The sequence below is a fragment of the Macaca nemestrina genome, chromosome 2 (assembly GCF_043159975.1).
Source record: "Macaca nemestrina isolate mMacNem1 chromosome 2, mMacNem.hap1, whole genome shotgun sequence".
Taxonomy (NCBI): domain Eukaryota; kingdom Metazoa; phylum Chordata; class Mammalia; order Primates; family Cercopithecidae; genus Macaca; species Macaca nemestrina.
Genome location: NC_092126.1, coordinates 149780269 through 149803980, shown reverse-complemented (window position 1 = coordinate 149803980; position 23712 = coordinate 149780269). Strand labels below are relative to the sequence as shown.

The window sequence follows — 23712 nt, the reverse complement described above, 5'->3', positions numbered from 1 at the left end:
ATGATGAGTTGCTGGGAGAAAGGTGGAAGGTGATCCCTTTGGAGGCAAGGCAATCAGGGGTGGGGATGAGGATTTCTTTCTTTCTTTTTTTTTTTTTTGAGACGGAGTCTCACTCTGTCGCCCAGGCTGGAGCGCAGTGGCTCGATCTCGGCTCACTGCCAGCTCCACCTCCCGGGTTCACGCCATTCTCCTGCCTCAGCCGCCCGAGTAGCTGGGACTACAAGTGCCTGCCACCACGCCTGGCTAATTTTTTGTATTTTTAGTAGAGATGGGGTTTCACCATGTTAGCCAGGATGGTCTCCATCTCCTGACCCCATGATCCGCCCACCTCGGCCTCCCAAAGTGCTAGGACTCTACAGGCATGAGCCACTGCGCCCGGCCGGGGATGGTGTGAGAAGGGAAGTGGTGTGCTCCTGGTCACACGGCAGCACTGGGATAGCAATGAGGCTGCTCCCTGGCCAAGGCCAGAGCCTGTGCCCATGGGTGCAGCTTTGCAAGGCAGCCTGAAAAGGGGATAAGGATTTCGAAGGCAGGGGCCTGGCAGGGCTGCTACAGAGCAGGGGCCTGCAGAGGCATCCATTCCCAAGCCACACTCATGGCAGGAGTGACCATCACTGAGCCCAGCAACCCTCACCCACTTGTTGGGCTTGGGGAGCAGGAGGACCTGAGGTGGTTGTCTATGGAAGGCCAGGCACCATGCAGGCTGCTGCTCGACTACACTTTCTCCTACTTGGAGACATGTTGATGACTACTGTTATTTTACAAAGGGGAAAACTGAGTCTCAAGGGCAGAAGAACTGGCCCAAGATCATAGTGCCTGAGCCCTGAACCCCTTCCTGTGCTGCAGGGTGTGAAAGCAGGAGGCCTCCCAACAGTGGGAAAGGGCCAAAGAATCCCTGAAGAGAAAGAAGAGGCCAGTATAGACCAAGACAAGCCACAGAGAACCAGAGCCCACCAGAGTCCAAGCACCAGGATCCTGGGCACCCGGTGGGCAGCTGGGGTGTGGACGGGCTTGGTTGCTACTCACCATACACCCAGCCAATGCAGATGCACTCAAAGATGGCCACGAAGAGAAGGCACATCCCACTGGCAGCATAGGAGTCAAAGAGCTGGAAGATGTACATGCCACCCTGTAGGTCGGGGGACAGACACACAGACGGATGGGAGGTGAATGGACAGACGGGAGATCAGGGTCAGCCAGCTGGCCTCAGGAAGGTCCCTCTCTCTGCTCTGTGGCTACCACTGCCAGGAATCAGTTTCTCCCTAGTCTCCCCAGTTTGAAAATTGTACCCTCCCATCTGGGTGCCCCCTAATTTCCTGTCCTTTGGGGGCTGCTGGGACTGCAGATGGTTTGTCTTATCTCAGCCCCTCACTTCCCAGCTCCCCAAGGGCCAGAGACTACACAGAAAATCGAGATGGGGGAGGCTCAGCACCCCTACCTGGATGGCTATAACAGCCTCCTGACTGGCCTCCCTGCCTCTGGCCTCACCCTCTCCAATCCGTCTACATGCCAGCTTTCGGAGGAACCTTTCTCTGAAACGTGCAAATCCAACCAAACACGTGGCAGTTTAAAGTCACCCTTTGGCTCCTTTCAGCCTGCCAGTCAGGGCTGCTGCCCTCCTCACTGGCCTCATCTCCCTTCCCACAGCCCCTCCTGGGCAGACCAAGGGGCCCCTCCCTGACAGCCTCACCTTCGTGCCTCTACACATGCTATTCCCTTTCACCTGCTAAGTTCCTTCAAAGCTCAGATCAAATGCCACCTCTTTCAGGAAGCCCTTTCTGACAGCCTCATTCTTTCTTTGGGCCTTCACAGCATGTTTTGTGGACTCAACTAAAAAAGGAGGGGAGCGGGGCTGGTGTACAGTAGGGGGTGATAAATGTAAGTTAAATCCTGTGGAGTGTGATCTCCACGGGTGGGGGAGTCCAGCTGGCTTTGTCCAGGGTTGGGTCCCAGTTTCTGGCCCAGGGCTTGGCACACAGGCAGTATGTGGTCCATCTTCACGGGATGAAGAAATGACCATAGGCCAGCTCTGTAGCATACAAATCCGTGACAATTGAGTTTAGTGATGACCTAGAATGTGTAAGCTCAGCTGACCAAGGTAATCTGGGAAGGTTTTCTAGGAGGGAGGAGAGGGGAAAGGACACCAGCTGCAGATGTAGGGAGAGTGGGGGTCTCTAAATAAAATCTTTACAATACAATGAGGATCCTTAGGGGATACAGTCAAACTCAGAGGAAATGAAAGTGTCAAAGAGCTAGGAAGGATCAGGTGGGGTGGGATAGTCTGAATACCAGGACAGTGCATTAGGGGGCTGGAATGAAACCTGGAGAGCCTCCCGTGTGTCTTCCATGGGGACTTCCTTGGAGTTCTGCTTCCCCTCTGTGCTCCCAGGGTGCCCTGGGCCTGCTTCCTCCTGTCACTCACAGACCACACACCATGGGACTCGTTCATCTCTTCAACTAGACAGGGAGAAATATCTCAATGCCCACAAGGCCAGACAGATGATACGACTGAGAAAAGGGGGCTGGGTGTGGTACCAGGGAGTGGTGGGGACCGTGGCTAACTGGAGAGTACGGGCCCCATCTAGCTACACACCTCTGGAGGGCAGTTGCTGGGGAATGCAGCTGTGAGGCCAGATCTGCAGATTTTCTGGAAGACACCAGAAATACAGATTTTTATGGGAAATTTTTCTGTTATAATTGTTGGCAACTTTGTGTTTTTAAAAAACACAGTGAGGGGGAAACAAAATGGATCTCTGAGTGGGCCATGTCTGGCCGGGGTTCTCCCATCTGTGACGACTACAGTGAATATTCTGGTCTGTGGGGGTCAGGAGCAGGTCTGAGGCACCTCTCTGGGGAGTGCGGGGCTTGGCTTTCTGAGTTAATACCTAAGACCTGCCCCCACCTCCAGTTGTTCCCCTCGCATGAACATCATACTTCACAAAGCAACAAAGAAACCTCAATGCAGCATTCAGCAAGCAGCAGGCTGTGTTTAACCGCTTCCTGTGTCTTCATCCAGTTGGTCCTTCACAGTGCAATTACAAGGCAGGCACTAGTGTTATCTCCACTGTTCACATGGGGAAACTGAGGCACGAAGCAGCGACAACACCTGCTGCAGGTCATCCAGCCAGCTAGTCAAGGGCTGAGGATTGAACCCAGGTCATCTGGATGCAAAGCCCATGCTCTCAACCACTCATCACACTGCCTTGGTGGAAGAAAAGACGTTTGTGGCCTATTTTTCTTAGAGCTGAGCTTTAAATGTGTGTAAGTGAGGGAAAGTTCCTTCCAGCAAGTACCATGAAGGCCAAGGCAGCACGGCCCATTTGGCAATTGAACTTCTCCAGTGCAATTCATCACAGATAGTCCTCCGAGGATGCGGACGGTTGGCGTGGGAGGCCCAAGCGCCTGCTGACTAACAGTCTTGCGTGACTGCAGCACTGGCTCCCTGATGGCCTCCAGGGGCCATGAAGCACCCCTTGGGCAGATGTGAGGCCTCAGTCAGAAGTTGGGTATCAGAGACTTGGTGAGCTGGGGGCACCTGGGGCAGGCGGTTCAAGAAGCACCCTCCACCACCTGCCTTCTCCAAGCAGCCGATGCCTGTGCCAACATCTGCTCCTCTTGGAATTCTGTCCGTTAGCCTCTTTAACGCATCAGGCTAACCCCCCAATTTGTATGTGACAAGACTGTGACGAGAGACTCTAATTAATCAGTGCTTAATGAGGCCCTGCTTACTGCACTGCCCGGTTTCTCTGAGTGGGGAGAGGTGAGGTGGAAACTGGGAAGCACCATACCATTTATTTGCTCCAACACTGATTATCACTCTCATTAATGTGACAATGACTGGGCGAGGTAATGATGCCAGCCACTGTGCACTGAGTACCCACCCCATGCCAGGCACTGAATTGGCTCTGAGGTCATGAAGCCAAATGAGGGCTGGCTCCTGTTCTCATGTCCCCTGAGGTCTGGTGGGGGAGACAGGTGAACAGGTGGACCATAGATCACGGTAATGGGGAGGAGGAGACTGAACTGAGCTGCAAACAAAGTGCTAGGGGCTGGGGGCATGAATGAGGAAAGGGACGCTAAGGAGGCTTCCAGGAAGAGGCAGCATATGAGTTGGGAAGTGGGGGGGATGAGTAGATGCAACAAGGTGGCATGAACCCAAATGCTTTCTAGCCTGACCTCAATATTATGTCAGCTGCTTTTACTAATTCTGAGTTCCCTCATTTCTTTCCATGTTTCTTACAAAAACTCTTCTTGTTTCTAGGCAACAGTTCATTTTTTCTTTTTAAATTAATTAATTTTGTGCATATGGGGAGAAAAATACCTAATGTTACCTTCCCAAGATACGTAAGAAGGTATTTATTTGACAGAATGGCTATGGGAGGTGGGGGAGAGAAATACAGTTTTCTCAGATGGTCTTAATTTGGAGGTCATGGAGAACCTCTCTTAACCTGCAGGCCCAGCAGGGACAGTGAGAAGAGGCCTACACACAGAAGGCCCAGGCTGGAGCACACGGTGCCCGAAGGTGCCAGTATCATCAGAGATGCCCAGAAAAGCCTGCTCTGAACGCAAGACCACTCATAGGTAACTGTTACAGGGCTAATAGCTGACACTGTTGCTTCACCCGGAAGTTATTCTGAGGGATGGCCCAGGCGTCCATGTGCTCACCATGACAGATCAACCCAGCGTTCCCCTGGTGAGTGTGACTCCCCTCTGTGAATAACAGCAGCGGCCTTTAGCTGAGCACTTGCACATGAAGACACTGTGCTGAGGGCTTGATGAGAACTTCCATTAGATCCTCACCATGACCCGCTAGGAGGAAGCATAAACCGAGTGGCAGAGGGCACTAGACCTGACCCAGGTCACACAGCTGGTCACTTTCAGAGCTGGGAGTTGACGTCACACACCCACTACACCCTGTGCAGCACAAACCATGCCACTCACCTCCGTTAACATCACGAGGCCCAGAAAATAGGAGATAACAGACAAGGCTAGGATGAGCAGCTCCCGCCGGTAACCCCTCCGGAAGACCTTGGGGTACATGTCCACCACGGCAGTCACCAGGCTTTCCACACACACAAACTGGACGGGGAGATACGATGGTGTGAAACTCAAGGAAAAGGCTGCTCCTGGGGGCCCAGGCTCTGAGCAAGCGCAGCAGGCCTGAACCCTGGGCTTCCTTCATTCCCACACCCACTGATGCAGACGAGGGGCCGGAGAATAACAGTAATCCCAGAACTAGCGGAGCTCCAGTCATGCCCATTTAACAGATGAGGATGCTGAGGCTCAGAGGTGGGGAGTGACCTGCCCAAGATTATTCAGCAAGGATGTGGCAGTAAGGACTTGAGCTGGGGTCTCCAGACTCCAAATATAGTACTCCTCCTTCTCCGGCATGCTGCCTGTCACATGCCTATGTGCTGGGCTCTGTGCTGGGGTCGACAACTTAAATGAGACCAGCCCCTGCCCTTGAGGCAAGGCTGGGGTTTCTGTGCCTGTAGTGGGAGCTACGTGCTCTGCTGACGGCAGGCTCTGGTCTGTCTCTGTGGTCTCCGGGGTTGGGATGCTTCCCTGCTCTTTGTTTCTGGCAGATGAGGCCCCTCTGTTGGGTGGAGGGCAATCAGAGGTGAGCCAACTTCCAGCTCTTTGTCTCTGCTGGGTGTCTTTGGGCCCCAGCCAAACGGTGCAGGCATCAATGGCTGAGTTTGAGCCACTAAGTATCTGTATCTTGTGTGCTGAGCACAGGACCAGGTACACGGTATCTGCCCAGTTCCTACCCACCCATTAACAGCCAGCCTGAATATCCTAAGATACCAACCGCCCCCTTACCTGGTTCTCACGGCACTGGGGGCAGATCTGCATGAACTTTTTCCTGATCACTCTTGTCCCCCACTCAGGACAGCCCAACCCTCTCCTCTGTGTCCTGAGTACACCCCTCACCCTGGGGGCCGTTGCCTGATTATATCTGTCTCCTTACAAGCAGGTGGGATCCTGGAGGGCAAGGGCCACATCATTGTCATCTATCTATTTCCTGTGTCTAGCTCCGGGCCCCTGGCACAGAGGAGGGAAAGGCTCAGGAAATGTTTGCCACATTAATAATAATAACAGTAATGATAATAGCAAACACATCATACCTGCGACAACGTGCCAGGCTCTGTTCTAGGCAGTTAGCATACATTAATTTATGTAGTCTCTCCATGGTCTGTACTATTATTATCCCCCTTTTGTAAATGAAGACACAGAAGCACAGAGGAGGGAGTACGCAATTTACCCAAGGTCACGCAGGCGGTAAGTGGCAACGCCTGGATTCGAATGAGGCGATCTTGCTCCAGAGCTGGGCTTTACCCACCCCACTGCCCTGCCTTGAGGGAGGGAGGAGGAGTTAAGGGTTCTTTTGCCAGCCACCTTGTTGGGAAGCACCCCTTCCATGGAGCCATTTGTTGGCTCCAAATCCTTTCTGATTTACCTCTGCCTCCTCAGAAAAGGTGTTTCAACACTCCTTGTGCAGACAAAGGGAATGAGGCACAGAGTGGCAAGGTGACTAGCCCAAGGCACACAGCTCGCAAGTCGTGGGGCTGGGACTCACGCCCAGGCTGTGGCCTCGCAGCTGCTCCGCCTCAGCAGCAAGGGCTGGCTCTGTCTATCCTTTCTCCAGGTCCTAGGGAAGAGGATGGGATGCTAGGGAGGTTGTTTATCCAGGACTGAAACTGACGAGACACCTGCACTGTGTAGGCCAAGAGGCAGACAGGCCTGCGTGCACGTCCCAGCAAGTCACTCAGTATCTCTGAACCTCAGTTTCTTCTTCTATAAAATGGAGGCAATGAAAGGACCCCCCCGCAGCCCATGTGGTTATGGTGACAATGAACTGAGAATGTATCCAAGGCACACAGCAAGGGTAGCACGCATGGGGGTAGGCAGTGGCCGCCACTTTTTGTGCCAGACCTTGGGCCCCCAGGCCCAAGTGCTGGCTTAGCTCAGCGCAGGGACTCCCTGAGCCGAGGCCCCAGCCCCCGCCTCCCTCTGCTAGGCAGGCCTGGCCTGTCACGCATAAGCTGTCAATCCCTCCAAGGCCTCTGCCTGCAACAGCAACAATAAGGGAAGATTATCAGCAGAAACACCCGGTGATTTGGCTCAGCAGCCTCTGGGAAACTGTTCAGGGGAAGAAATTGGACTCGACTGGCTTGACAGACACACTGGCTGTGGGGTTTGGGTGCCAAGTGACTCAACTGGCACAAGGTCATGTGTGAGGGCAGCACTCCCATAGGCTGGGCTGGGTGTGTCTCCCCACTTCACCTGGGGGCCCAGGGTGTCTGACTGCTTTGCCTGCAGAGCTGCCTGCACAGCACAGCGCTGGCTGGCCAAGACCAAGTCTCCTAGGCAGGGAGGCTGTGGCTGGGGGAAGTTCTCCAGGGCTCCTAGGGAAAACTGCTACACGGAGTAGCAGGCAAAGCGTGGGTTTCAGGGACTGATGGGGGAATAGTCTGGGAAAGAGGCCGGGGACCTGGGATGGGAGGCTGGAGTGTGCTCAGTGTGGGAAGCGAGCGCCTGCCGCTGTGTGACAACAAAGGGAAACTGAGTGCATGGGTGAGTTACTAGCTCCAGGTCTATCCCCTTTGCCAGGGAAGGAGGCTGCCAAGCAGAGGCAGGTCGGCAAGGGGCCTCTAGGGAGGGCCAAGCACAGAGGCAGGCAGGTGGTGGCGGGGCAGAGCTGGTGGTGGCATCCAGGACAGAGACGGAGGAAGGAAGAGGAGGTGCTTTTGTATGTGTCCGTGTCCTCAGTGACTGGGTTGGGACGGGGACATGCATGCTGTGGGACTCACTCTCTGAGACTCTCTTCTGCTGTGCCTGGCAGTGCTGTTGGCAGGAGTGGTTGAGCAGAAGGGAAGTATTTAGCAAATTTTTCTAAACATGAATTGAGAGTTGGGAATTCCAGTAAGGAAAACAGTATTTGGGGAGGCTTAGAGGGGCTGGAACAGACATTCGTGGGTAAGTGTGGAGCCCACCTGGTGGATGGGGGGTGCAAGCGTTGCTGGGAGGGAAGAGGAGGGTGGAATGGGGGATGGTGGGCAGGGCCCCGATGCCAGGGCCAGGTGGGAGTGGTTGGGCCTGGGGAGCCACTCTTAAGGGTGGCGTCTGGCCTCCTGGCCCAGGTTCCCCTCCCTCCTGGGCTCCCCCTCCCCATGGCCCCTTACCTGGCTGTCCAGGCCTAGGAAGATGAGCATCATGAAGAACAAGGTGGCCCACAGCGGGGAGAGAGGCATCATGGTGACCGCCTTGGGGTACGCAATAAAGGCCAGGCCAGGGCCTGGAGTGAGGGAGAGAGAGAAAGCCACTGGGTGGAGCCCCATCCCTCATACCATTGCTAGTTTAATCCAGCATTTACTGAGAGCCTCCTCTGCAACAGGCACTGTGCCTGCCTCTCACTCAAATCACTTGTTTCCCAGCCACCCCAGGCGGTTGGTGCTATTCTGATGCCCCTTTTGCAAATGAGCAAGTTGAGGCAGAAAGAGGTAAACAAGGGCCTTGGAAGGGTAAGGATTCAAGCCTAGGTTGGGCTGATCCATGGACCTTCCTCTAGACATGTCTCTACTGTTCTCAAGGGGCAAGGTGCAGTTTCTTGTTAAAATGCAGATTCTCAGGCCCACCCAGCGATTCTGACTCCGTCTGCCCAAGGGGAGGCAAGGACCAGGCACCCAGTGGTTGTGGTAGGTCGGGTCCAGGCTGGAGAAATGCTCTTCCACCCTGGCAGCCTCTTCCTTTGGCTTCCACTCTCATTTCCAGGTCCATACTCCCTTGTTTTAGTTGCTCCACATAAGAGGGCTGGGTTAACGTGTCCTCGGGATGAACTTTATCAATGTCAGCAGACAGATACCTGAGAGTCGAGCCCTGTGGCACAGTGGTCAAGAGCACAGGCTCTGTAGCCGGGTGTCCTGGGCTCAAATCTGTTTTCTTAGTTGAAAAATGGGGATAATAAAGTCCTACCTAAAAAAAGTAGTTTTGCTAATTCAGTGAGATGACACAATAAATGGAAAGCACTGAAGCAGGTAAATGCTTAATAGACATGAACTCTGATGAGTTTTTACTTTAAAGAGAAGCTTCATTAAGGTATAATTTACATACTAGTTTAATAGTTTTAAAAAATGTATATACCCAGATAACCACCATGACAATCAAGCCATGGCAATCAAGCTATAGAATACTGCCACTGGCCCCTTGGGCCCCTCTGCTGCCTCTTCGCCTCCGTTCCTCATCTTCACTTTGGGCAACCATCAATTCAGTTTTTTTTTTCATCCTCGGATTAGTTTTGCCTATTCTACCTAGAAATGGAATTGGTGGGTCATATGCCAATCACGTGTTTAACGTTCTAAGAAATTCCAAACTGATTTTCAAAGTAGCTGTGCCATTTTACAGCACTACCAGCAATGTTTCCAATTTCCAGTGGCTCCACATCCTTGCCAACACTTGATATTGTCAGTCTTTTAAGATGTGTCATTACAGTGGGAGAGAGATATTATATCATAGTTTTGATTTGCATTTCCCTGATAGCTAATGACAAGCTAATGACGTTGAGTATCTTCACATGTTTATTGTCTGTTCATATGTCTTCTTTTGTGAAGTGATGGCTTGATTTTTTTGTCCACTTTTTTTTATTAGGTTGTTTCCTTTTTATTTGATTGTGAGAGTTCTTTATATGTTTAGGATGTAAATCCTTGATCAGAAGAGTTATTACAAATATTTTCTCCCAGTCTGTGGCTTGCCTTTTCATTTTCTTAACGGTGTCTTGTGAAGAGCAGAAGTAAAAACTTTCCAGTTGTTTCCTGCTAGCATGTAAAGAAGTACAATAGATTTTATTTATTTTGTCCTTTGTCCTCACTGAGTTCACTTATTACTTTTTTAGTAGGTTCCTTAGGATTTTTGGCTAAGTCAGTATGTTTATCAAGAACATTTTTATTCTTCCCTTTAATTATTTTTATTGTTCTTGCCTTATTGCACTCTCTAGGAAGTTCATTGCTATACGGTATAGAGGCAGAGATAGCATACATCCTTGCTTTGTTTCTGATTTTAGGGGAACACATTCAATATTTAATAACTGGTAAATTAATATTGGTATAATACCATTAAGCCACAGATCTTACTCATATTCTGCCAGTTTTTCTCCTTTTGCCCCCTTTTCTCTGTTCCAACATTTAATTCAGAACTCCAGATTGCGTTTAGTGGTTGTATCTCTTTAGTCTTCTCCAGTCTTTGCAGTCCCTTAGTCTGTTTTTGGTCTTTTCTAAAATCAACATTTTTGATGAGTTCTGGTTGTTGTTTTGCAGAATGTCTCTTGATGTGGGTTGGTCTGATATTTGCTCATGACTTATGCTGAGGCTGTGCATCTTTTGGCTAGAAAACCACAGCAGTGATGTTATGTCCTTTCTGGTGTATTATATCAGGGGGTACATGTCAATCAATATTATTACTGGTGATGTTTACTTTGATCACTTAAGGTTAAGGTTAAACTGTTGTCTGCTAGGTTTCTCCACTGTAACGTTACTCTTTTTCTCTTTGTAATTGTTAACTCTCTTGGAGGGAAATATTTTGAGATTATGAAAATATCCTGCTTCTACTCCAACTTTTACCTACTGATTTTAGCATCCATTGGTGGGTCTTGCCTGCAACCGTGATTACAATGGTGTTTGCCTAATGGTGATTTGGTATTTCCCTTATTCCTTCTATATTTATTAATTATAATTCTTCTCCAAGGAATAGTGTCCTTTCACACCATTTATTTATTCAATTATTTATATATGTCAGTATGGACTCCTGGGTAGTTTATTCTATGGGTTACAATCCAATACTATCATTATTTATTTTACTGTTCAAGTTATTTCAGTATTGACCATTGGGAGTTCCTTCAGGTTGATTTCCATGGCTTTTTGACATGCCTCCATCCTTTTTTTCTGAGCACTTCCTTATTTTTTGGCATCACAAAAATGTTCTAGCTTCACCTTGTCTTGCCCTAGCTCTGAAATCAACTGCTTTGCCAAGGAGCCCTGTTTTTGTTTTTGTTTTTGTTTTAAAGTGAAGAATAGTGTTTAGAAACCAAGATCTGAGCCCTAGGTGTGCTCATAACTATGGAGTATTATTGCTTGTAAGCTCTCTCAGCACACAAAGATAGGAAATATATGTATATTTATCCATGCATATACACATGAATATTTCTATATCTATCTGTACACAGATGAAAACCATGAGTTTTAATATACTGATACTTCCAATTCCAATAACAGACATTCTAGCATCTGTCCTTTCCTTATTTTTAACTTCTTTCTCAGTGAAAAATCTATCTATAAAATATTTACCTATTTGTTCAATCCTAATATACACACTTATAACAGTTGCAGAATTGCTACCCCTATGCTAATTGGAGCACAATACAGTTATTTTTGTCTTTAGCCTTATAATATCCAGTCAAGATGCTGTTTCTCAAAGTTACATAGGTTAGTTTTTCCTTCCTCATTCCCTTCAGCATGGTGACATTTTTCATTTGTAGTATAGTTAAGTTCATTTGTTACTATTTATATTCAATTTGGGGTTCCACTACAGAAAAAAAGATGGTTTATTTTGAGTGGTATGTGAAACATTACCAAGACTCAGAGCTAATTTAAAAAAAAGATCTATTCAAAGAAGCACTGCTTTCTTCTCATTCTTCCTCCCTCATTCCCATTCCTCCCTTCTTTCCACCCCTTTTCCGACCATCCCTGAAGGTAACCATTCTTGTTTGTTTCTAGTTAATCCTTTCTGTATTTCTTTTGCACAAATGAGTAGACATATTTTCTCATCTCCCCTTCTTTTTTCACGTAATGGGCAGGATACTATAGATATCTGCTTTTTAAAAACTTTTACACATACACATCATTTCAAAAAGTACTCAATTTCTATTTTCTTGATTATTTTATGTTGTAAATGCGTGTTAAATTTTGTTAAAGGTTTTTTAAGCATTGATGAAGCTAATCTTATGTTTTTTTGTTAGATCTATTAACATGGTGCATTATATTAACGGATTTCAATTTCTTGAGATACACTGATGCTTGTTTTGTGGCACAGTATATGGTCTATCTTGGTGAATGTTCCATGTCCACTGGAAAAGAATTGTGCTCTGTAAGTACTGAGTGCAGTTTGATAAATATTAGTGAAGTCATTGTGGTTGATAGTATTGTTCAGATCGCTGTGTCTTTATTGACATTTCATATAATTGTTCTATCATTAGAGAGGGGTGTTAAAATCTCCAACTATGCTTGTGGATTTGTCTATTTTCCCCTCTAGTTCTATCAGTTTTAGCTCCTTATATAACAAATCTCTGCTTTCAGGTACAAACTCACTAGATTGCTATGTCTTCTCAATGAATTGCCCCTTTTATCAATATGAGGTGTTCCTCTTTATCTCTGCTAATACTTTTTGACTTGAAGTTTACTCTGTCCAACACTAATATAGTCAAGCCAGTTTTCTTATGTTTATTGTTTGAATGGTATATCTTTACCCATTCTTTTATACTTTATCTGTGTCTTTAAAGTGTGTCTCTTTTAGACGTTTTATAGTTGGGTCTTTTTTTAAAAAAAATCTGGTCTGATAATCTCTGCCTTTTAATTGGTGTATCTGGTCCATTTAAATTTAATATAAGTGGCCGGGCGCAGTGGCTCACGCCTGTAATCCCAGCACTTTGGGAGGCCGAGGCAGGCGGATCACAAGGTCAGGAGATCGAGACCACGGTGAAACCCCGTCTCTACTAAAAATACAAAAAAAAAAAAAAAAAATTAGCCGAGTGCGGTGGCAGGCGCCTGTAGTCCCAGCTACTCAGGAGGCTGAGGCAGGAGAATGGCGTGAACCCGGGAGGCGGAGCGTGCAGTGAGCCGAGATCGCGCCACTGCACTCCAGCCTGGGCGACAGAGCAAGACGCCGTCTCAAAAAAAAAAAAAAAAAAAAAAAAATTTAATATAAGTATTAATATGGTTAAATTTAAGTCTATTATTTTGTATTTGTTTTCTTTTTGGTTTTCTGTTTTTGTTTGCTTATTTTGTTTAGTTTTACTCTGTGGCACTTTCCTGCATTCTTCTGGGTTAATAAATATTTTTAATTTTCAATTTTGTTTCATCTATTAGCTTTTTAGCTCTACCTCTTATTATTTTTCTCTAAGCAATTGGACCAAGACTATACATCATAACTTATTCAAGTTAATAACATCACTTTGCACTTCTACCACACATGTGACACTTTCCACTTCTGATTATTATTCTGACATTTTCTGTCCTAAAACAGACATCTGGACCTAACCATATCAATCATTGCAAAATACAAATGGACCACATACTCCAGTTAAGAGATTATTAGGCTAGATAAAGAAGCAAGACCCAACTGTAAGCTGTGTAAAACTCTCCCCTAGGAGACAGCATCCTGAGTGCAACAGCATCAGAGAGACAGACTGCAGGACGTGCAAGGAAGGTCAGCAAATCTCAGGCACTAGGCGTAGAACAGAACAAAATCTGAGCCCTGCAAGAAGTACATTCTGTCTCCCTGGCTCAGTCTCCAAGGTGTTCTGGGACATCCCACTGAGTGTTCTGGCATCTAATTAAGTATTTTCCAAAAATCATGCCTCAGAAAGTGAGCCCAGATCCTTCTGAGAAAGGGGAGGTGACTACATATTCAGCTGTAACTTGCATTTGCTCCAACTGGCAGACTCCTAAAGAGGGTCTTGGTGTGATTCACACCCCCAATCAGGGGCACAGAGCAGGCTTTCCTGCTTGATGCCAACAGCAACACAAGAAAGCGAGGCAGAAGAGACCAGATCCAGGCTGCACTGCTTATGGACTATATGCTCTTGGATGAACCACTTCATCTTTCTGAGCTACAAGGTCCTCGTCTGTAACAGGCACTGTAAAAGCTAGGACTGCTATGTGAATAGTGCCTGCTGGAGTTGTGCAGGGCATAGTCTGCACAGCCACGAGTGGAGGCCCTGGTGAAACCTATGTTGCAGAGGTGCCAGGAGCATTTCATGAGGTAGTATATGAAAAACACCTGTCTTACAGCCTGACAAGTGGGACAGAGAAAGTCAATTCTAGTGCATCAATTCAATGGAATACCACACAACTCATGATAACAATCTATTTTTACTGAGGGCCAAGCTCCTCATGCTTTATTATAATGGAAGAACTCAGCCTACATAATGCCAAGGATAATATCATCCAGTTTTGATCATCACGCTTATAGCTACATAAGTATGAAAAATCCTAGGGGGATAACCCCAAGGTGTTGCATTGGATTTGAATTTTTTTCTTCTGTTAATGTTTCTCTATTTTTCCACAATGAGTATTCTTTCAGTTTGAATAAGAAAAAGTCCAAAATTTAATTTTAGTTGGCTTTTTTTCTTCTTATCACTCCTCTCTTGGACTCCCTTCCAAAACGGAAGCAATGATAAAATGAACAACAACAGTGCTGTGGCTACTCTGTCTCACGCAACACTATGAGGGAGTTTCAGGGTGTGCACTTTACAGAGGAGGACACGGATTCTCACGGTGAGCAACGCTATTGTTGAGAAGGCAATGATCCCTCCTCACAGGGCTGCCTGTGGTTGAATGTGAGGAAGAGGCAGAGGTGTTTTATGAAGGGCTAGGTGACTCAGCCGTAGTGGGATGGAGTGGGAAGTACATGAGTTTGATAGCCAGATGGCTTGGATTAAGTTCCAGCTCTCTTGCTTCCAGCCTGCGTGTCCTTAGTTAAGTGACCTCACGTCCCTGAGCCTCAGTTTTCTCATCTGTAAAATGGGGGTAGCAAAAATGCCACTTCAGAGGGCTGAGCTGAGCATCCTATGAGATGATGTGTGTAACAGTTCCTGTCCAATGAGTAGGTGCCCAGCGATTGAGAGCTCTGATCGTACTCATATCCTCTGGTCTAGCTTGTACCCCTGATTTCAGCAGGGGCCCCTGCATCTCTGATAAACATGACCAAGAGCAAGGTGGACTCTGAGCAGCCATGGAGCAGAGCTTGCTGATCAGCTGCCTCCTTTGACATCCACACCCCGTGGCCTGCTGGTCTTGGTGGGTCAGAGGGGTGCTTCCCTGACCGCACAGGCCAAACCTAAACAGCCACACCCTGGACCGGAGCTCGAGAGGGAGGTGGGTCAGTTGTCACATGAGTGGGGGCAGGACTGGCCTTGAGTAGATGGAGGCCAGGGAGGCCAGATGCCCTGTGCTGCTCTTAAAAACAAAGTCCCACTGGACATGCTTGTAGGTGAAAAACCTATTTATACTTATCTGAGGTTAGACTCCATTTGTCATGTAAACACAAACTATGTACTTTTTCATGTGCACTTAATTCTCTGGAAATTCAAATACCATGTAAATCAAGGAAACAGTTTCTCACCATTTTGCACAATCACCCAAACGATGATAACCCTGCTTGTGGTGGGTTTGCTACACACACATGTCAATCTCTACTCAAGGCTGTCATGCTCATGGTGATTCTGTGTCTAGAACAGGGAAAGAGAGGGAGGGGGAGGTGCTCTCCAAGCAAAGGGGAAGCATGTGCAAAGGCCCTGAGGGAGGAGGAGAGAGTTAACTTGCAGAAGTGAAGCAGACCACAGTGGTGGGGCAGAGAGTGAGCATGGGGGAATGGTGGGTGGTGAGGCTGGTGAGGCCACAGGAGCCAGGCAACACAGGGCTTTGTGGCCATGCTGAGTCCAGCACTATGAGAAGCCAAGCAAGGCTTTTCATCAGAGAAGACATGTTCAGATTCGCATTTTGAAAAAAAAAAGAAATCCCTCTGCAGGATAGAGCACGAAGTGGAAGTGACAATAGCAGAGGCAGAGTCCAGTGAAAGGTTTCTGAGCCATCCAGGTGAGCAGTGATGGTGGCCCGGGCTAGTGGGGAGACAGTGGAGCTTGGGAGAAATGAATGAAGTGGGTGATAGCATCTACAAAACTTGGGGATGCCTTGGATTTGGGAGGGAGGAGGTATCGAGGCTTTCCTCCTCGGTAATTCCCAGGATCCTGGATTGTGGATGAATGGTGGGGCCCCTTTCTGAGGCCTTAATCCAGAAGTGTGAGCCAAAGAGGAAGATGGCATTTCCATGATGACCATCACTCCTGGCCTCCCTCGCCGCCTTTTCCATCCCCTCCTTTGGCGAACTTACCTGACTCTGCCACCTCAGCAATGGGTACCCCCTGCTCGTACGCCATAAAACCCAGGACTGAGAAGATGGCAAATCCAGCCACGAAGCTGGTGCCACTGTTCAGGCAACAGAGCATGATGCAGTCCCTGTGGGGAAGCAGCGAGAGGCACTAGGGTCAGAGCGGGCGGAACCAGTGCACAGCTCGAACGTTCTCCACCCGAGCACCATGGCTGTCCTGTGCGGCAGGCAGAGAAGTGCGGGCACAGGCAGCTCCATTTTTCTGATGGAGCACTCATGGTTCAGAGAGGTTAGGTGGCTGGCCCACGGTCACACAGCTTCTCCTGAATTTCTAGAAGATAAGGTAGGTCAGGAATCAGAAGCATGGAGTCAGCGTGGGAAGGGAGGCTGGCACATGGGAAAATGCAGAACTAATGAGAAAATGCTCCAAAACACACCGACACTCCTCCAAGTCCCTGGTAGGAGAGAAAGCCTGGGAAAGTATTCCTGGGAGCTCAAAGCAAAGAGGGCAGGAGAAGCCTCCACGGGAGAAATGGGGGCTTCTCAGCCAGGGGAGCAACCATGGGCCTTGCACCTGAAGCTCCGGCAGCCTCCGGGGCAGAGGCTTTATGGTGACATTCATCCTGGCCAAGCTGTTCACTGGAGCAGCGTCTGCCAGACCTCAGTCTGTCTCTGCTCTGCTGCCGCAAGGGAGAAGCCCCTTCCAGGTTGAACCCTTGCATGGAGAGGTTTATCAGAGCAGTGACTGTCCCCTGCTCTTGGGAGGGGGGACTCACCAGCTAAGAAGCACCAGCATAAAGCCATGGCCCAGGAGAAATCAGACTAGAAACAATGGAACTTTGTCAAGATGAAGACGGTACCCTTGAGTCCCGGCTGGTCCTGCCTCAGGCCTGGCATCCTAAAATCACCAAGTCAGGAAGTTAGCCCTTAGAATCTCAACCACTGCAGTGCCTGGACTGAGACTTACGCATACAATCCATGTTAATACCCCATTTTGTAGGGGAGGAGCTGCCAGGTGACCCTGTTCAACCTCTTGCCAGAGGCATGACTAGCCTCCATAGCATCCCTGCGGGTGGCCGGCTGACCTCTGCTTGCACACCCAGGAATGAGGAGCTGGCCATTTTTTCCAGTGGTACTTTCCCCTTGTTACTGCTTAGAGTGCTAAGAACTTTCTCATATTGTATTCACCCATGCTTGTTCTCTCTGATAAAGTTAGCTTTACCCTCCAAAACAGCCTGGAGTTCCTTCAGGCTTGGCAGATCTGAAGATAATGGCCCTATAGCCCCTTGAGTTTTTTGTTCTCCGTTAAACATTCCAGTTCCCTTACCAATTCCTTATTTTGCTTGAAATCTGTAATACACTCCAGCTTATCCAGTCCCTCCTCAATTGTCACATCCAGAACTAGTCTCGACAACACAGCAGGACTCTCACCTCCTCTTCTCCTGACATCATACTTTTTATAATGCAACCAAAGCTTACATTAACATCGTTGGTGGTTGTAACACCCTGTTGCCTTGCAATGACCCTAGGAATCAAGGGCAGAGTAGAGAGAGCACTGAACTGGTGGTCGAGAGCCTTGGGTTCCAATTCTCCCTGCAATATTTTTTCTTTGAACCTGATCTCACTGGCTATACAAGGTGCTTGGATAACAGAATTTCTTGGCCTTACACTAGATCAACTCATTTTTCCTCAAGGACTCACTCTCACAATCTTCTTCCTTGGAGTGAAGTATATTTCCCTGCCTTCACTGACTTTGGGCTTAGCCACATGACTTGCTTTGGACAACAGGATGTTAGCAGATGTGACATAAACAGAGGCTTGAGATATGCTTGCATGATTGGATTTGTCTTATATCATTTCTGTGATTTTCCATGAGAACTTCCCCAGGGGAGCTGCTATCCCTTTGGCCTGGACCCCAGAATGTACCCACGTGGAGCTGACTTGAGCCTGGCTTGGACTTTGGAGCCAAACCCAGGGTCTTTCAATCCATAGCCTGCAGGAGAGTCTCCCCAGCTGACCAGCAGACTTGTGAGCAATACAAGCAATCACTCGCTGTGGTCAGCCCCTGTGTGCTGGGGCTGTTTGTTACATAGCAGTATTGTGGCCATGGACGACTGATACACATCCCTTTAAATAACTCTTCTGGCACTGTGAATGCTGGCTGGGCTGGTATAACTGGGGACTTTGGGGACTTTATCTGCAAGTCTGATTTACCTCTGCTCAAAAAGAAATTCAGCTATGCCCAGGTCAGGGCAGAGTTATTCCTAAGGTTGGGATACATCTGCTCCTTGTGCCTATTTCCTGAAGTCTGAGGCAAAATGGCCCTGACTTATCAAGCAGTGGACATTGGATGATACCAGGGAGGAAAGCTTTTGCCTACAGCCTCTCCATTCTGAAATTCTCCCACGTGATGCTCTTAGGACCTGCAGTGTGCCAGCCCTGGGCTACGTTTCACTGAATCCTGAGGCTGGGGGAGATGAGTCAAATAGATCAAAGCCCATGCTTTTGCTAGGAGCTAAACAAAAATGATGCACCCTAAAAATTATGACGAAAAAATCCTGACTTTAAAAAATTGTCTCTGGGCATCCACACAGGTGTTAAAAAACAAATGTCCCTTGTTAAAAAAGTCCCATCTTCCTGCACACATCTGTTGAGTGACTTTCTCACATTAGGGAGAGACAGAAGGAGAGACAGAGAAGCTGTTTAGGGACCTGAGGTCCCTTCCAGCCCCATGCATGACCTGTCCCTCTTCCCCTCCAGTCCCCAGAACACCCACCCCTTCAAGCAGACAGAGCTTAGTGGTGTCTTCGGAAGTGAGGATTTTCCCTGCCTGGCTTGCTCCATTTCCAGCCCTCTAATTCCTTCCCCAGCTCCCACGTCAAGGTAAAAGGCTTATGTAACAGTGCTTTGAAGTCGGCAGGCGCTGAACTGGGCTTTTAAGACCTCCAGAAACTATTGTGCGGTCGGGAGAGAGGGTACTAATTTACTCCATTGGAGTTGAGAAGACCCACTTGCAGAACAATTTGGAAAAGGAAATAAAATGAACCTTCTGATTTTGCATTGCCACCCAGGGGATTTGCTTTCTTCTGCTGATGGGAGAGATGGGATAAAACCCTACCTGCTGGAGGGGGAAGCAGAAGGGACTCACGGCTGACAGCACACATCATCCACACACTCCTTGGGGAATGAAACTGCCACTGCCCCAAGACACACGCTGGAGACAAGGCACTTTTGACCAAACCCTCTTCAACTCCAGCAGTTGGGAAATAGCTGGCCACCCCTGGTAGTGAGGAACAGGGGTGCAGGAGCCAGGAAGACTCAGGTGAAAAGCCACACTCCAGCTCTGGCAATGTAAACAGGAGCAAGGGACTCAAGCTCCACGGGCCGCTGTCTCCTTGCTTGTGTAATGGGGTGATTTTGTTCTGACTTCCCTGCATAGAAGCCAGCACTAAACTAAGTACAAGGGATGCAGCAGAGAACAAGAACATGTAGCCCACGTCCTCATGGTGCTGACGGCCTAGCTGGAGAGGAGAGTGACCAAGTGATCTCTGAAGGTCCCAGCACAGAGGTCCCCATGCTGACCATAAGCCACTGATGGGGTGTTACTGTACACAGACAGTAGTCCTCTCTGGTATCCCAAGGGGGTCAGACTTGGCCCAGCCCGGAAGCCTGCATGTGCTGTTCTTCCTGTCTGGGTGCCTCTTTCTTCCTGTCTGTAATTAACATTTTCATCATGGCTGACAAAGTGCTTCACTTCTCATCCCCCATGCTCACATCCTCCACAAAACTTAGATGCCTTCTTCTGGACAGCCTGCTCTGACTGTCTCTAGCATCTCGTCGTCGTCCGGTCACCCAAATACCTCTCATCCAAAAAACCCGAGAAGCAGAACTCACGGCGGCCTGACGGCACACTGGATTCTACAATAGCTGCTCTTTTCAGCATGTTGGACCTGCCCACATTAACTTCCCCATTGTCTTGATTTCCCCAAATTACAAACTCTATAGGCTGCACCACTGCTGTCTGCATCTCCCACGGCACCGACTCCAGGGCCTCGCACTTAGTAGACACACAGCAAACACTGCCGATTTAACAAGTGAGTTCATAATGTGACCGCTAAGCTAGCTCTCAGAAAGGATGTAGTGGGGAGGCCAGGATGGACACAGAGACCCCAGTCAGAGTCCAGGCCCTGCCATGTCTAGCAAGGTACCACCTCCACCAGCTTCACTTTCCCTGTCTCAAAGATGGGGTCATGTGGGAGGGACGCTGTCACTGATAAAAGTTCTTTCAAATGCACGGTGCCACTCGAGTCACATGATGACCCAGTGATGTGGTGGTTAATTCCAAGTTCCTGTCCCACCAGCAGGTGTATGGCACAATCTGCTCACCTACCCTCACCTATGCTGAACAGGACTTGGGAAAAACACTCTCAATATTTTATGAGTGTGTTGGCCAGGTGCCGTGGCTCATGCCTGTAATCCCAGCACTTTGGGAGGCCGAGGCGGGCGGATCACAAAGTCAGGAGATCCAGACCATCCTGGCTAACACAGTGAAACCCCGTCTCTACGAAAAATACAAAAAATTAGCTGGGCGTGGTGGCAGGCACCTGTAGTCCCAGATGCTTGGGGAGGCTGAGTCAGGAGAATGGCGTGAACCCGGGAGGCGGAGCTTGCAGTGAGCCAAAATCACGCCACTGCAGTCCAGCCTGGGCGACAGAGCGAGACTCCATCTCAAAAAGAAAAAAAGAGTGTGTTGCTTGTTTTTCTACTGGTATTTTAGTGTTTTTCCTATAGATCTGTTTGTATTATTCATATGTTGTGGATATAAACCCCTTGAGTATCGTACATTGTGGGGATGCTCGTTAATCTTACAGAAAATTCTCATATTTGGAAATAAAATAATGTGGATGATATTTGTATTAACAATTTAAAAAAATTATAAAAGCAATATGTACTCAGAGTTAAACAAAAGAAACTAAACAAAACAAACCCATTTAAGCTGTATAGAAGGTAGAACTGGGAAAAGCCCACCTCCCCACCTCTGACTTCCCAGTCTCACTTTATGGAGGTGGCTACTTTGAATAGTTTCTGTGTTTCTTTCCAGAAATTTAGAAGTTCTCCATATTTATGTGGACTAATCTATCACTTAGTTAGTTCTTTTGTGATTTCTTTAATTATTTTTGATGCTTTCTACATCTTTTCCCATTCTGAAATCAGTATTTCATTCCTACTTACAGGATGGTTTTCTTTCAAAAAATGTTTAACTCTTTAATCAATCTGACATTTATTACGGTGGAAAGATGAGATGATATATGAGAATCTAATTTGATGACTTCCCCAAAATACTTATCCTATGTCAGAACCATTTGTTAAACAACAACAACAACAACAACAACAGCCTTCCTTTCTCCACTATTCTGTGATAAGGGATTTTTGCACTGTCATTCCATGCTTAAGGAGCTCTTAGACTCTAAGGAAGAGATGTGCTGTCCATCTACCATGAAATATTAGCCTATTGTGTACCAGGCACTGAGTTCAGGGGTGCAGAGACCCCAGTAGACTGAAACGTCAACAGACTGACCATCATCCTAGACCAGCACTTCCACCACACACTGCTGGGTGACCTTGGGCAGGTCTTCTGCCCTCCACGGGTGTCAGCCTTGCTGTAGAACTCAAGCTGCAGGCATAAGAGGCCAGGAAGCCAAGGGTCAGACAGCCTGGGGCTCACCTTCTCACCTGAAATCCCTCCCAGCCCTGGTGCAGCCATCTACAGGAGGCCAAAGAGACGTGTTAGGCTGAGGGGCAAGGTGGGGCACAAGAGGACCCTACAGTCAAGTATGAAGGGGCAGGAAGCAGGTTTCTAAATAGTAGGTGGGAGAACAAGGCCCTTGGTGTATGTACTAGCTCTGTGACTCAGGCAAGTCACTTATCCACCCTGGGATGTGTCTTTACCCATACGAGGTGGCACTGAGACCTGAATGAGATGCTGGTGGTGGTGGGGGATTGGCTTTGTGCCTGAGAGAGACTCTGGTTACATTTGTTATTCTCCTAGCTCCTTGGTGGCCCACTCTTTGACCCTTGGGTAGCGGGAGGTCAACAAACAGCCTATCTGTCTCCTCCTGGGGCCCTGCAAGGTGGGCAGACAAATATAAACTAGCCTGGCAGGTTAGAGGGCTCTGAGGGTTTGGTGGAGAGCTGGCAGGGCCCAGGGAAATGCTCACCTGTAGCAGTTGTTGTTATAATTGTTATAACTTCCCAGAGCGGTCAGACAGCCCAGGCAAATGGCATAGGAGAAAAAGATCTGCGTTCCAGCATCTACCCAGACCTGTAGGAAGGCACAAAGATGATGGCATAAACAGAAGTCAGATGTGTGGTGAGAGGGTGGCCCTGGTCTCTGAAATCCCCCACCCACACTCTACCCTTCAGAAAAACTCCACAATGGATAATGAAACTTCCTAACCTACCCAGGATCCCCTTTAAAAGAGTTCTATTCTTGGGGACCACATGATCAAGTGTAAATGTCCTCAATTAATTTGGGAATTTGCCAGACATTATGAATAATAGCTCAGTGAATAGCAAGAACTTGAATGCTTAGGACCCCAGCCTCAGCTGTGTGATCCTGGACAAGTTACTTAACCTCTCTGAGGCTTAGTTTCCTTATCAGCAAAGTAGGGAAGAAACTTCCCTATCAGGACTGTTGCAAGGATTCATGCAACAAGGACCACGAGCCCCTGGGATCTAGTGCCTGCTTGCAAGGTAAGTCATGTTTAAGGTAAAACGAATGCTTCCTTTTCCTTATGATTAAGGCCACCATGAGAAAAGTGTCATAAGATTCTGTCCAGGATGATACATTTGCATAGCTGAACTCAGCATAAAAGGTGGCAGGGAGAGGAGGACTGAGGGAGGCCCACCATGTCCTTCTCCCTTTCAGAACAGATTCCCCCATCTCGGCTTCCTACGTGGTACACAAGATAACTACTTTCTTAGTCCCCAAGCTCCCTTTTGATAAAAACTGCTGTGGACAGCATGACATGCACAACGGAAATGACAGTGGCTTCTCAAACACGTACCCCAGGCTCTCTTTGAGCCCAGCCCCTAGAAGTTGCCAAGGCAAATCCAGAGCTCAAATCCCAATGCAGCTGAGGAGATTCATGCTTAGGTATCAAATGCCATCTAGAGAACAGGGCTCGCACTAAAAATACAAAACAGGAAACACTGACCTCTCAATGTACAGGCACCATGCATTACTGCCCTTCATGTATTACTGAATATTCACAGCAACCCGGCAGGGCATGGTGGGTGGCTCATGCCTATAATCCCAGCTCTTAGGGAGGCTGAGGCGAGTGGATCACCTGGGGTCAGGAGTTTGACAGCAGCCTGGCCAACATGGTGAAACCCTGTCTCTACTAAAAATACAAAAATTAGCCGGGCATTGTGGGGGGCACCTGTAATCCCAGCTGCATGGGAGGCTAAGGCACAAGAATTGCTTGAACTGGGAGGCGAAGGTTACAGTGAGCCTAGATCACACCACTGCACTCCAGCCTGTGTGACAGAGCA

The 23712-nt window shown here is 48.2% G+C and overlaps 1 protein-coding gene across 1 annotated transcript in view; it reads right to left on the bottom strand.

Moving 5' to 3' along the window:
• The window catches only part of LOC105477701 (solute carrier family 6 member 11), a 124611-nt gene that overhangs the window by 7762 nt on the left and 93137 nt on the right, over nt 1-23712 (bottom strand). Inside the window, exons 7-11 of the mRNA XM_011734352.2 lie at nt 22377-22480; nt 16162-16286; nt 8187-8299; nt 4942-5079; nt 1027-1129 (exon numbers count right to left, since the gene is read on the bottom strand). Of these exons, the coding sequence (XP_011732654.1) occupies nt 1027-1129; nt 4942-5079; nt 8187-8299; nt 16162-16286; nt 22377-22480 (583 nt within the window). The remainder of the gene's footprint in view (nt 1-1026; nt 1130-4941; nt 5080-8186; nt 8300-16161; nt 16287-22376; nt 22481-23712) is intronic.